At 34.7% G+C, this 15,927-nt stretch overlaps 1 protein-coding gene across 1 annotated transcript in view; it reads right to left on the bottom strand.

The window, feature by feature from the left end:
• The window catches only part of BMP2K (BMP2 inducible kinase), a 117,751-nt gene that overhangs the window by 36,103 nt on the left and 65,721 nt on the right, over nucleotides 1-15,927 (bottom strand). The window contains exons 8-10 of the mRNA XM_054591946.1: nucleotides 8,525-8,628; nucleotides 5,791-5,870; nucleotides 756-916 (exon numbers count right to left, since the gene is read on the bottom strand). Of these exons, the coding sequence (XP_054447921.1) occupies nucleotides 756-916; nucleotides 5,791-5,870; nucleotides 8,525-8,628 (345 nt within the window). The remainder of the gene's footprint in view (nucleotides 1-755; nucleotides 917-5,790; nucleotides 5,871-8,524; nucleotides 8,629-15,927) is intronic.

The following is a 15,927-nucleotide window of genomic DNA, read 5'->3' as shown; positions in this document are numbered from 1 at the left end:
ATTAGCATTTTCCTAACATAAATGACTAAAAAATGGGAAAAGCAGGACTCAGATCCAGGCTAATAAGCCTCAAAAAATGGGACTTTAACCCTTAGAGCATCCTAGCATAAAACATTTTAACATTAAAACACAATAGATGTATCATGAATAAAGTACCAAATAGGGTTTCCCTGAGATGGGCCATTGAGTTATATCCCCAGACCCATGAGAAAACAAGTTTAGTCTCTAAATTAGGAATATTTCCCTAGGGAAAATTGTGTTTAACTTCCAAATTGTATCATAATGCTTAGAAGATGTTTTATATTAGAAAATATAAAATCAGATGATGACAAATTTCTATGTTGCAATGTCCATAGAGTCCAAGACAGACTATGTTGCCAAGACCCTACATCAGTGCAAACACATACAATTTTGATAAGGCTAGAGTTTCAACTTTTTCCTTTGCAATACAATACAAAATTTTCTGTACTCTTAAACTTTATCGTCAACCTCAAATCATACTAGGTGATGACACTTGGGATAAGTAAACTGTGAACTCTGTATGCCATACTTTTATATGCCAGTACCTCACCTTTCCCTACAGCTTTAGAAAACAATTAGTTGAGTTTATTGGACATCAGTAGAAAATTTCTTATAGCATTATGCTGGCTGCTTCAAAATAGTAAGTTTGGCAGTAATTTGTACTCCTAGGATATCAAGCCATAAAGGTTTATTTACATTAACTATAAAGGGGACTAGGTTGGCAGGGCTATTACCTTTTGATCTGTGGTTACCGAATTCACCAGGTACAGGGACTTTAACAGGTGTTGCTGAACTCTGAATGCTCAGCACACTGGGAGTGGCAGTAGTAGAGTTGGCCTTTGGTCTTTGTCTTGGTGCAATTGAGGTTTCTGTTGGTCCAATGGTATCTGTTATTCTACAAGAGAAGAATACATTTCATTCCAAATATTGGGATTCTTTCTAGTTTACTCTTGGTTCTACAAGCATCTATTTCAACAGTTGCATTTTAATTATTATTATTATAATCATGTTAGTTCACTTGATTCCTTCCTAGGTCTCACTCTTAAGTATTCAATGTTTAATGAAGATAGGAAAATAAAATAAACTTAACCATTTTCTTTAAACCAGTATGTAACCATTCAGAGTCTGCCACTTTAAACTAGCAGAAAAAGAATGTAAGATTCTGCTCTTAAGGAGATGAAATAAAGAAAACAAACCAACCTTCTCGTAAGGTTTAAGACAAAATTGAGAGCCAACTCTCTAAACCAGAGAGAGAAATACAAATAAGAAACAACAAATAACAGTCTTCTTTAGCTTGGACTCCATGCCTACGAAAGATGAGACTGTACCCTAAGACATGGAAAACAAAAGAAGCCAAAACTTTTAACCAGTGGAGCTACCAGCCACATTTAACTTTTGAATCTTTAACCTTGTTTTTCTTAAAACACTGAATGGAAATTATATAAAACTTTCCCACTAGGAGTTACTTTAGACCATAGACATGGGCAGTCGAATGGAAAGTGTAATGTTGAAAGCAAGATACACTAAACGTAATTTGAGGGGAAAAAAAGATGCTTTCTCTTCTCTTTAAAAAAAAAAACCCAGGATAATCTTTAACTTACATATTTACTAACTTTGTTTTCCATAAATTCAGTATAAAAACTCAAATAATTTTTAATAGTCATATGCTCACTTTTCAACAGGATTGCAAAAAAATCTCTTTACCAAGTTCCCTGATATTTTCAAATAACTTAATTAACACTTAAAATTTTGCATGCATACGATTTATTAAGGGCACACCTGCTGCCATGGACAACATAGATCTAGTTCTTATATAAACCAGAAGAGGGAGCCCCGTGCACAACTAAGAAATAAAGGCAGTTAAAAGATTTTAGAAAATCACAGAAATACACTTTGTATGTGCTGTTTTCTATATATAATATGTTTTATATGAGATGAGGATGTACAAGTCATATAAAAATTAAACTAAAAGGCAATAAAAGATCATATATATACATTGAACTAGATCTCATTTAATGATAATCAAATATTAAGATAAAATTATGGAAGTGGGACTAAAACCAATGCTGTACTCTCTACACTCAAGTAACTTAGAAAAAATAGTATATACAATCTGTTTGTCTCTCCATTCTTTATTAACAGACCTCACTGGCCTTGTTCCTGTTCTAATCTCTATAGAGATTCAGAGCACACATGACTATAGCAAACCTCTGAAAAGCATACTTTATTTAGTTCTGCGCACTTTATTTAGTGTCCCCTAATATATCTTACCAATGTACAATATTAAATACACAATTACCGATATCCATCAAACACGGCACAATACTGTCTTCAAAGAATTAATAGAATGAGGAGGGAGACCCAAAAAACATGGAATTTATTTATAAGAAATTGTGTATTTATTCTTTCATGTTTAAAGTTCAGTCACCTTCAAAGTATTCTCCATTTGATGCAATGCACCTATCGAGGTGTTTTTTCCACTGCTCAAAACTCATCAATTTGGATGAGTTTTAGCACTTCTGCAGTTTTTTGTTTCATCTCTTCCACATCATCAACACGTTTCCCTTTAAGGACTTTTTTCATCAAGGGAAAGATTGGGTGAATAGGGAGGGTGGGGCATTGGGGTCATGCTGTTCTTGGTCAAAAACTGCTGAACATTCAGCACAGTGTGGGCAGATGTGCTTGTAAATCACCCAGCACGAAATGGGCAAACATGTTGAAAGAGTCTTCCAAAAAATTCACTGAAGCCAAACACAGCTTCTCACAACAAGGCCAGCTGGTACCCTGACACAGGTGGGTTCCTAGAGCTCCTACCTAGTGGTGAAAGCCTGTACTACAAGAGGCCTGCCCTCCAGAAGATAATTCCTGTTGTTGGGGAGTCCCCTCTCATATACATAAGGAGATATGCACATGTTCGTGAAAATACACTAAAACATAACAGCAAAAATAATGTCATGCTAGTACTGTCAAGAGTTTCGTGGAGTAATTCTACCTTTAACCTAAGTTGTCTAGAGAAGGCTTCAAGTAGGAAGTAGAGAAATTATGATTTCATTAGACTGTGAAAAGAAACAAAGTATTCTGTGTGAGGAAATGGAAAGAAAATGCCTGGACAAATGAGGCAAAGTGAAGACACACACTTGACTGAAATGAAAAACTGAGTAATTGCCGGTGTTAACGCTGCTGCGTGGCTTCATCTGCGTAATTACAACAGACACAAAACTGTTTTCTCTGCTTCTTCCCTCTTTCTCCTTCCTCTTATCATTTGAACAATCTTCCTACAACATAGTTTCTCTCTCCACTTAAAATCCTTCAATCGTTCCATTGCCAGGATAGCGATTCTCAGCCTTCCCATCTTTAAGATGTCACATAAGTTTCTCATGTTTAACAGTCTCAAGAGGAAATGCAGATATTTAGGAATGGAAGGGGTTTTTAAGGAGTAAAGCCAAATGCCACAGATTGAAGGCCACATAGGAAGATGGTTAATATTCATAAAAGCTTTAAAACATGTAAATAATAATACTAGCTATTTAAAGATTTTTCCACCCTACCTCACATCCAGAAATACTAAAAAAAGACTAACTTTTTTAATTCGGTTTTATACACATAGTACTTTTTTCAAGTTCTGAAACTATCAGTATAAAGTATATTTATATTACTGACCAAAAACCAAAAATGACCTTTATTTTTAATATACACAATGTATAGCTTAAACATACTATGAAAACCACTGTGAATTCAGTTAAGTGTTTCCTTTGCTTATATAGCTATAACTTGTGTCATACAGAAGACAGTCAAATCATTCTTATTCAGTTGACAGTTTATCTACATCTACTTTCTTAAAGATTTAATCATAAACAAAATAATTATTAAAAAACACAAGTAACCATAAAATTCAACTGACAATTCTACAATAATTCATGATGACCACTCAACTCTAACAGTAGTTGCTAACCACAGCTATGTAAGAGATAGGACACACTATTGGTCATGCTGGATTCCTGCAACTGAGATGTAACTTTACTCCTTCTTCTCTTCCTCAAGAGTATTTTAAAATTCAAATGAATGAAGACAATATTTTAGACTCTTCAGCTTCACCTCCCACCGACCCCTATGCTCCAATCTTGCAGTCTCACAGAGGCCATTCTTCTTGCTCGAGGGCCTGTCTGTCACAGTTTCACTCCCTACCACCCCAGCTGACAGGATTATATTATTCATCTTTCAAATAACAGCTCAGCAACCGCCATCCCCCACCCCCAGGGAAGGACAGGGTTCTCTCTGTGTTCCTGTTTTCTCTGCTCCCCATCTTTCCCTTCCTCCTCTCTCAAGGTTGCCTGATAACAGGTTGGAATTGTTTATCTGTCTATTTTTATTAGAATGTGAACTCCTTGGGAACAAGCATTGCTTCTTTTCCTTTGCATTTCCAGTATCTATATGTTGCATATAACAGGTACATGACAAATATATTTTATGTCAAATAAAATACTTTGCATAGGTAAAATACAATTCAAAAAAGCTATAACCAAGAAATCTCCTCAAAGTAACATTATATCTGGTATTACCTGGTATCATAGAATGTAATACAACAATTTACAATAGCCAAGTGTTGGAAGCAACCTAAATGCCCATCAGTAGATGACTGGATCAAAAAATTATGGTACATATACACAATGGAATACTACGCAGCAGAAAGAAAAAAAGAACTACTAAACTTCGTGACAGCATGGATGGAACTGGAGAGCATTATGCTAAGCGAAATAAGCCAGGGGGCAAAAGACAAATACCATATGATCTCACCTATCAGCGGAACCTAACCAACAATACAAAGATGCAAGGAAAATAAGACCAGCAACACTGAAAGGAAAAGAAATCAACAGAGACAAGAGGGAAGGAGGGAGGGGTGGGCAGGGACAAGGAAGGGAAGGGAAAAGCCAAGGAACATATAGCAAGGACTCATGGACAAAACCAAAGGGGAAGAGCTGAGGGAGGGAAGGAGAGAGGGGGCAAGGGAAAGTGGTGGGGGGGAGGCAGAGACAAATGTATTTGAAAAAATAAATTAAAATAAAATTTTTAAAAAAAAGAGAAAAAAAATAAAATATAGTCCTGCTTATTTACTTTAAATTCAAAATAAGCATGAGGAAAAAAAGTTTATTCATTAAATTAATTCAATCATTACTCAGATTCAGGTCTTAAACTGCATAATGTGTCAAACTTACTAAGGCGGTAAATAACTGAAAAATGATTTAAAACATTATTTTTTACCAGTCTTAAAAGTATTACCATTAAACCATTCATTATAAATTATATATACTAATACATATTTAAATGTGTATTATTAGAACACATAAAATAGTTTATAAATTTAGAATACTCTAGAAAAGTAGCCTATAGGATCTATTTTTCCTTTCCTTAAATTAAACAAAAAATCATAATAGCTATAAACTCAAAACATAACAGTTCATAAACTACAGTTGACATGTGATAAATAGTGACAACCCACCACCAAATGACCCAATATATTGTAAAAATACCAGTTACATAGTCACTTGATTGCTGAGGGAGCAGTTCATGTGAGACTCATCTCAAACCCTGTCTCTAATACCAAAGAGTGTATTTTATACTTGCTTTCTAAACTCTATACCACATGCAATAAGAAACATGTTTTTGTGCATGTAGGTGATATTTAATTAATTACATTTGCTAGGATTAAAAACAAGAACTATCTCTTATTTTTCAAAAAGCCTTTTCAAATTTCAGCATAGCTTTGCCTACCTGGCTTTTATTTGGCTTTTCCTAGAAGCTGCTTCACTAGCAGTCATGGGTTCAGGAAGAGTAGAAGGAATAGAAGAATTCTGGGAAGAAAAAATAAAACACCATTTTAGCTTTTACTTTAATAGCAGAAAGCTTTATTTAAAGGCTATGGATATAATCTAATTTTAAAAAGTGCTGTCTGTGAGATCCTGTTACTTTCATCTCATATACCTACAAATTGTTCACATATACTTGTCATAGCTAATCTGCAAACATCACCACATTATACAAATATCACTTTCATATTCATGTGCCAGCAAAAACTTTCAAAAATAAACAATATCATTGTATTCACTTTACAAATGTGCAAATCTTGGCTAAAAAGAAGGATTGTATTATACTTGTAAATCGATGACTATTTCACAGTTTGGGGAAAAAACAAACACCAAGCATATGGGTAGTGTTGTTTCTGCATATTGCAAAAATTTTCATGACACTGCATGTAAAATCTAAAAAACAAGAGCAAAGGCTTTCCTCATTTGTTTATGTTCTATATAATGTTTGGCTTATAGCAGGTAATCAAATGCTTGCTGAATAAAAAGCTATAAATCTATAGTCAAATGTCAAATAAAGCTACTTTTATTACTAGAATGTTAAACTGCATGGCTTTCAGCCTCAACAAAGAGTATCTGACATAGTAAAGACTTCAAAAAACAAAATGGAAAGGTGCCAACTTCCTTGTTTTTTCACAGTGGAGTGTATTAAGTTATACAGAAAGGAAAACCAACAAGAGCAAATGAGATCAGAATGATCTTTAGAAAGTTGAGAATGGCTTAGAGTCAGTGATGATTCTGGACTTTTATTAAAATTAGCAGAGACCTGCCATACACAGTTAATCTGATACAGTTAAGTACAGTGTGCAGACACAGGGTATAATTCAAAGCCTTCAAGTGATATTAGCTATTACTAACTCAGCACCTTTAATGGACTAGGCACTGGGTTTACATTTATTATTTGTAGTCCTCATAATTACTATCCTTGTTTTGCAGAGAAAGAACAAACATTAAGTAACTTCCCAAAATACTGTTGGCCCTCCGGATCCATGTGTCCAGCATCCGCAGATTCAGCAAACCTCAGATCAAAAATACTGCTCAGGTCCTGGCCAGTTTGGCTCCAGTGGTTGGAGCTTTGTCTTGTACACAAAAAGGTCACAGGTTCAATCCCCGGTTAGGGCATGTGTCTAGGTTGGAGGTTCAGTCCCCAGTCAGGGTGCATATGAGAGGCTACTGCTGGATGTTTCTCTCCCTCTTTCTATTCCCTCCCTTACCTTTTCTCTAAAATCTGTGAGCATGTCCTAGGGTGAGGACTTAAAAAAAAAACAACAAAAAAACTACTACTCAGAAACAATAATATTATGTTGTTGCTGACACGTACTATGTAGTTAGGGCTACGATGGCTGCATCTCTCCTGAGAGGTACAGAGGTGTTTTTCTTGTCATTATTCCCTAAATAATACAATATAACTATTTATATTAGGTATTACATGTCATCTAGAGACGATTTAAGGACACAGGAAAATGTGTGGAGACTATACGCAAATACTACACCATTCTATGCAGGTGACGTGAGCATCTGCAGATTTCAGCACCCATGGGAGTCCTGGAACCAATCCCCTGCGGATTCTGAGAGATGACTGTATACAAAAGCAGTCACTGATGAAGACAGGTCTCTCGTTCACAATGCCTACCCCTTTTACAACAAAGGCAATCCAACTTTCTCAGTGTACAGAGTGCTTAGTGCCTCAGTAATTTTTCATGACATCCCTAGTTCACCCCCCAAAACTATGTAAGTCTGTCTTTTTTAATAGATTGGCCCAAACAACTTAACAGTTGTTATTTGTTTTGTATCAGATAGATGTCACTGTTTCTCTCAGAAAATGCAGAAGATCATGCAGTGCCCCCCACATCTGTTATGGCTCCCTAGAGCACGCCAGTGCACAATTTAGCAACTGTAGCTTTATACTGAAAATACTAATCACAAACACACTCAGTCTCTCCGTCCAGAAAGACTGAGTGTGTTTGTGATTAGTATTTTTTTTCCTACCAGTTTCCTTTTATTTCTCACAAAGCCTGAGTCAGGTGTTGTGGTTCCTATTTACAAATAAGTAGACTGAGTCACAGGTTAAGGTACACAGTTAAGGTCACACAATTAGGAAGGGACTAAACTGGAATTTCAACTGAAGTCCAAATTGGCTCCTAAGCCTTAGCTCTCATATGCTCTGCTGGGCTTCCTGGGGAGAAGGTACTACTCTCCTCCCCACAAGGCTTCCAGGCCTTCACCTGAGGCTGGAAGGCCTTCCAGAAGGCATAGAGTTGGTGCACACTGTGCCCCTACCTCAATGCATCTCTCTACAGCATTATACTACTTGTCATGAAACAAATACCTCTGAATGTATGTGTGCACATGCCCACATACACATACACATTCGCATGTAATAAAATGGATTTTAAATTCATATCCCACTTAAGCCCTGGCCAGCATGGCTCAGTTGGCTGGGCGTCATCTCGCAAAGTGAAACATCACCAGTTCAGTTCCCAGCCAGGGCACATTCCTGGGTTGCGGGCTGGGTCTCCAGTTGGGGCGGTGCGAGAGGCTGGATTCATGTTTCTCTCCCTCTTTATCCCTTCCTTCCCCTCTCTCTAAAAAAATAAATAAAATCTTTTAAAAATTCATATCCCACTTAAAAAGCTACTTACATTGATATTGGAGACTGGACAATCTCTTTTGGCAAATTTAAATGCGAAATAGGACACTTGAAATATGTCAGGTCTACGGTCTGGATCTGGTTCGAGCATGAACCCTGCAAGAACAGATTAAAATGTTAAGAAGTTTCACTGATCACAGAAGCTATATAGTGGCACACTAAAAGGATCGTATATGTGTATATATAAGTATTTTTTACCATTCTAGGATCAGTGATAATTTGAGCAAATTTTGTTAATGTTTACAGAATATAAAATCTGTTACTGATAACATGAACTTAAAGCATTATCCCACACTAAAGAAAAATCAGTCACAACTCTGTACCAGAAGTACTATTAACAAATATAAATATTCTTCTGAGAAAGTGAGACAAAACAAAAAGTGAGTTTAGTGAACACTGGGGACTTAATTACTCATGAAAGTTCTAGGGCCAAAGTAGGGGTGCTTAATTTCACTATTATCTAAAATATATCTACTAATTTTTAAGTAATCCTGAATCATTGAGAAAATACTTCATTGTATACATTATAATCTAACAAAGTAGTACAGGGTGGACCGTATAGTTTTCCAAAAACATGCTTTCTTACCATACTAAGATGCTAAGATTATTCACAACAGTTCTACATTTCAATGTGTTATACATATCACGTTCAGAAGTATGAACTGAGTTTTATGGCTCTATTATGAACAGACTTGATACCAACCTATGGCACTGCTTGAAATGCCTGACCATTTTCTAACCAAAATGACCAACACCATTTGTCTGTTTCTTGAGTGACTTGTTAAATTTACAATTTCACAAAAAAGCTGACATTTATACTCACTTCCTTAACTGAAAAAATCATATTTCATTAAAGTTCTCCATGTTCTAACTCTGATTCATTGATTAACTATAAGTTTTTATAACATTCAAACCATTATTAAAACAATTTGGAATGTAGGGTTTACAGTATTAATTAATAATATTCTGAAATTTGCTAATAAAATTATATACAGAGATCAAAGTGTATAAATGGCTAAATTAATATTATATATCAAAATTATTTCAATCTTCCTTTCAAATTTAAGTAATTTTTAAACAATTTTTAATACATCTCCTACAGCTTAATAAACTTATTCTGGTTAAAAACATAGTTGTTTGGCAAGTGAAAGCATAAACTTAGCAGAAATTTACTTGTGAAATTAGGAGCTCAGTTTTTAAAATATTCTGTACATAATTTGATTTTCTGTACCAAAAAAGGCTAACATGTACAACTTATAGAATTGATTTTTTATTATTTTATCAACACTGTTAGATGGTAATTAAAAACATTGAATTTTTAATTCAATACTTATTTAAATCTAATATTGATTGGATTATATTCAGTCTCATCTCAGAAAAGATCTGAAGAATCTACAAAGTTTATTTTATCCTCCAAAATCATACTTTATCTTGACACCAACAGATATAAAATGTTTTTAAAGTAACAATAGTCCATGACAAAAGTCTTAGACTTTTAATAATAAACTTATCCAAATGATTTTTTAAACAAATCACAAGAAACTTATCAAATTCACAAATTTAATACTCTATTTTTCTAACAATTGTTTATTTAGCTTTCAAAATCAAATTTCAAGAGTAACAATATGTAAGTATTTATTCCTATAATGCCACTTGAAGCGGCATACAAACTAAGATTTTTTAAATACATGAGACCATTAGGCTAACAGAAAAGTAATGGTTGAGAGACCCCTCCCCCCCCCCAAAAAAACACACCAGGATAATGTCAGTAAAGAAATTGCATATGATTTGGTCTTATAAATATAGGCCACAAATTTAGCTATCTTCTAGCTGTCAACACAAACGGGGCAACATGATGCATTACATGAATCTGTGTCCTTAACACAAAAATAAACCAGGTGCTAAGAAAAAGCACCATTCTTGATACCAAAAGCCAAGAGTAAATTCTCCTTTGAGTCTGTCTAAAGATGGCTCTGAGTGAACACTACCCTTAGAGAACTGCAGTGACTGACAGTGGGTAATGTCCTACAGACTCCTGTGTGGACCAGTGACATAACACCTAAAGGTAGTTAGGCAGAAGAAATTCTACAGGTGTAGAGAACAGTACAGTATGGAATTATACTTCTCAGGCCCAACTTAATCTAGAAAAAGCTTTATAAGTATCTGGAGAAAAATATAAAATGATACATCAGGCAATCCTATATCTATTTTTTTCTTTCACAGTAGATGAGAAGCACTGAGGGAAAATAAATTTGACATTTTATATTCTCTAACCAGTATTTGTATAAGTAATTCTTTCAAGTTAAGCATAGGATAGCATCCTCTAATGCTTAGGTAGCTAGGCTGTGGGTAGAAGTGATATCATCTTATAAGCAAACAAAAGGACCCCTAAGTCCCTGGCTCATTTTTCCATGTGGAAATACTGTGGTAGCCAGTTAAGTTTATCTAAGTGTAACAATGCCATTTATGTGACATAATACCAGTTTAAAAAGTGATGACTAACATTTATTTTAATAAAATAGAATAGAAAATAGTAGTGTGCACTAATGTGGTAAGTATAAGCAATAGTTCCTGAAACTTGTTTCGCGTGTGCGTGCGTGCGTGCGTGCGTGCGTGTGTGTGTGTGTGTGTGTGTGTGTGTTTTCCAGGTCATTACAAAAATCTATTTATTACTGTGGATCACAAATAGTTTGAAGACCACTGTGCTAGTGATCTCTCTCTATATAAGTCATTCCTCTCCAAGGGAAAGAGCACAATTTGTTTGTTAGACTAAAAGGAAAGGGCACCTACACATGCCCATCTCTGCTGCTCTTTCTTTCAGTTTACTAACAGTTTACTCTTAGAACATATATGTTCTATGCAAAACCATGTTTTGGAAGTGGCCTACTTCTGTGGAAGAAGTCTAAGGTTAACCAGCATTGCATATAGCTGGGTGTGAGTAAATCTGGGGGTTGAATAGATAACAGGCCCACTTGGCATCAGGTCTAAATTTCATTCATTCTGTTATCTACTTTATCTACTAATGTTGACAGTTTTATCTGATGAGCTCCTATAAGCCATCTCTGATTTGGTTCTAAATTCAAAGTATGAAGAAGCTGAAACCCACAGGTTGAAAATGGCTACATTTTTATCTCTGAATATTTTTATACTGGTTATTATCAGTCATTAAAAAAGAAAATAAACTCAAAAAGGCATCATTAAGCATTTAATTTAACTAATTTCCCAAACTGTCCAACAGAATGGGTTACAAAATATACTCCTAGACTACTGAATGATATAATGTGAAATACAAAGTATCTAGAGAGAAATAAAATGATCCATCAGGCAATCTTACCTATATATTTTTTTTTTTGTTCATAGATCAGTTCTATTCCAGTTAAATACTGGAGAATATCTACTAATAATGACAAGTTCAGCTTAATTTGAAGTAATTGGTCCAAAACCACCTTCTCTCAATTAATCCTTGATTTTAGTATTTGTATTAACTCCCACTTCATGAAAATAAAACTATATCATCTACAAAAATATGCTCTTGAGGGGAAGGAGTAAATTAAAAAATGCATGTGTCCAGCTCATCTAAGAGATTAAGTTCAAAAAAGAAAAAAAAAGGCAGAGAAGCTAGAACACACCCTTGTTTACTCAATTTAAAATGATCATGTGAATCATCATGAGAACATTCCTACTGTCCCTGATTGTTGTGCAAATATAAAATTGACTTTTAAAAAGGTGTCTGTTCCTCTTAAGTGGGTGAATCTTTCTATTGACACAAACTCCATTTACACAACCTGAGAACACAAAATAGTCTCAGCATTAAAGACAGTGTATGATTAAACCAACACAGTATTTCCAACTGATGTATAAGACATATCTGATTAAAAAACACTTACACTTAAAAACAACTGAGATAGCGGATTAATTATGTTCGTACTACTTTTGCACAGGAAAAAGTACATCCATTCATATTCCAACAAAAAGAGCAGTTAATGGAGCGGCTGGTACTGTAGCAGTGGCCAAGTTAAATTATGGTTTAATCAAGGATGCAAGGCAAATATTAAATAAAAGAGTTCCCATTCAAGTTACACAAAACAACAGCCCCATGCGTGGGCCTGAGTAAAGTTATACCAACATCTTTAATGTAATGGCTCAGCAAATTTAACAGGAAAACACACTTTTGATACATGTGTTCAAAGAATGGTCCTGCTTAAAATTGAATTATTTCTTCCTTCCAAAAGGACACTTTATCTTTCCCACAGAATTCCACTTATAGTAATTAACCTGAAAAGAGAAACAACTATTCTATTTTTGCAACCAAAAATACTTTGACAATTAACTTGTTATTTTTATCTGTTAACCTGGAGATTATTATAGAAACTTACATGTTAGGTTTATACGTCCTACATGTCTTATTCTGTGGAGTACTGAAATAAAGCCTCCTTTAACAGCCACAGTAAGTGTGTTCCGTCATAAGCACAACACTGAATGTCACTACAAACATGTCAGAACAGTGTTTGTGGGCTAGGTCTGGCAGCTGTCCCTAAGTTACTGATCAGAGCCCTCTCTCTAACATCTCCTCAAGTAGTAACCCAGAGCCACTGATTGAAAAGCTCCAAGGAAATCCTATCTTAATCTTTGATTTCTTTTCAAAGATACATTAAAATTTCTGACATTTTTTCAAAAAAAATAGGAGAAAAGAGAGGGTGAGGGAATATACAAAACAAGATTAGCCATGATTGGATAACCACTGAGGTTGTGAAACAGGTAGGTACATGGTAATTCACTGTACTGTTCTGCCTATACTTTTTCAATTTCCATAATAAATGTTAAGTATACTTTAACAAGCAAGCAAATTCCTGGTTTCCCACAGAAAATAAGTATTAAAATAAATTTATTTATTATCAAAAAGATAAAAAATAACAAGTGTTGGTGAGAACATGGAAAAAAGAGAACCCTTGTGCACAGTTGGTGGAAATGTAAATTAGCACAGGAAACATTAATTGAAAAACAGTATGAAGTCCCTTCAAAAAATTAAAAACACAACTACCATGTAATCCCTCGATTCTACTTCTGTGTGTATATAGGGAGGAACCTGAGAAACAGTAACTGCAAAAGATGCCTGCACCCGCATGTGCACTGTAGCGTAACTTGCAATAACTGAGACATGGAAGCAACCTGAGTGTCCTTCAGTGGATGAATGGATAAAGAAAATGTTACACACACACAGACATACACTCAAAGGAATACTATTTGGCCATAAAAAGGAAGAAAATCTTACTAGTTAAGACACCATGGATGTACCCAAAGGGTTTATGCTAAATAAAAGAAGTCAGATAGAGGAAAGACAAATACAGTATGATCTCACTTATATGTGGGATCTTTAAAAAAAACAAAAAAAACAAAACTCATAGATACAGAGAACAGATTGGTGGTTGCCAGAGGTGGAGGCTGGGCTGTGGGTGATATGGGTGAGGGTACCAACTTCTAGCTATAAGCCCTGGGGATAAAATGTACAGCATGGTGACTATAGTTAACAAAATTGTATTATACATTTGAAAGTTGATAAGGGAAATCTTAATAGGTCTCAGAACAAGGGGGGAAATGTGTAACTAGATGAAGTGATAGATATTAACTAATGCATTGTGGGGATCACTTCACAATACATACATACATACATCAAATCATTACATTGTATACCTGGAACTAATACATTATATGTCAATTATATTTCAATTTAAAAAATAAATTTAAACCCAATAGACAAGCTGCTAAGAGCTGAAATACAGAACGATAAAACAACAATAAGTTAGCAGACCCAAAAGCAATAAAAGATGAAGCTTTCCTTGCAGTTCATTATGATTCACTACATTACTGTACAAAGTAAAAGGTGAGAAGAGAAATTAATTATATTTAACAGTATATTCTGGAATATATGATAATTTATGATAAGCCTTTGGTAGATCCACCATAAACCTGCAAAACCAGGTTTTGCTTCAAAGCATCCAAAGAAACCTCTGTAGGGAAAGTACATTCTAGTGAGTTCTTTGACAGCGAATGCCTAATCCTTACCCAGAAAATTAGAACTCAGGTTAGCTCAGGAAAAACTGTTATAGATTTCAGTGGCACTGGTGGTTGTGGTGGCGATCATAGTAGCGTAAGTATTAAAAAGGCCATCTCTTACTGAGTACTTACATATGCTGAAAAGCATTTTTTTATAATTCAATTTTCAAAATAACCATAAGGGGTAGGTATTTTTAATGTGCTCATTTTAGAAATGAGATTGAGACAAATAGAGATGCCCAACATTCTGTACTAAACCAGTGACAGCGGATGCAAGCCCAGGCCTTTTGGCTCTCGCTCTTCATCTCCACCATGTACTTCCCTAACCTTCCTCAGTAGCAGCTAAAGAAAGGTGTGGCCGCCAGCCTTCTGTTCACTCATCATAACTATTCAGTAATTCTGTTAGCTTTGCTTCTCATTCTCCTCTAAATGTTGTCTAAGTTCTTTATAACTCTTAGATCCATAAATAAAAAGTGCTTCTCTCCTCATTCCCAATCTACCTCCATTACTTGTCTATTGAAGTTAATAGAAACTAAGAAAAAAAATTGTAATTAATTGACTCTGCTACCTTTAGAAAGAAAAATATAGTAAAATTGTTAAACAGAGCTTTATGGACAGTAGGTAATAATAACTATCCTTGACCAAATAGTGATAATCAAAAGTATGTTCAAATATTTATGTAACCACAAGCCATACAGTTTTTAAAAAGATTAGGCATGCCTATTTCATTTGCAAATATCGTGATCATATAAAACAGATGCAAGCAGAAGTAGTAATTCTATCAATACTAAAAAGATATATGTTGTTAATGGTTTATCTTATAATAATATATGTAATCGACTACATTGCATAAATAGACAACTGGAAATAAAAAGTTACACTTTCAAAAACTATGAGCACAGGTAGAAACAGGTGGTTTTCCGAATGTAGGATGTATCTGAAAGAAATACAAATTGCAAACTACATATCATAAAAGCAGACAGAGAAACCGAAACAGTATGATGGGAAATAGGCACGGTCCCATGTGAAAAAGTAAAACATGAAACTGAAAAGAGTCTAAATGTTTTCTAAAAAATCACATTATAGATAAGTATATCCTGGTTTTTAAAATCTCTACCCTATCAAGCTTTTACTACCCAAGACAAGTAAAGTCCCATAAAAATCATTTGACAGGAGGATTTCCTTGAATACTGTTATTTCATTTGATCATTTTTAAATTTCTGCCTAGCTCTGAAAATAAGTTCAAAATCATTAATACATGGTCAAATTTATATAAACACTGATGAAAACTAAAATCTATATATTTATTGACAAAAAGAAGCCTATGTTGCACACTAAAGC

This window comes from Pteronotus mesoamericanus, unplaced genomic scaffold (assembly GCF_021234165.1).
Source record: "Pteronotus mesoamericanus isolate MK-2021 breed Mesoamerican mustached bat unplaced genomic scaffold, CSHL_Meso_final contig_130, whole genome shotgun sequence".
NCBI lineage: Eukaryota > Metazoa > Chordata > Mammalia > Chiroptera > Mormoopidae > Pteronotus > Pteronotus mesoamericanus.
Note: the sequence above shows the minus strand (reverse complement) of the source record. Positions and strands in the feature narration are given on the sequence as shown.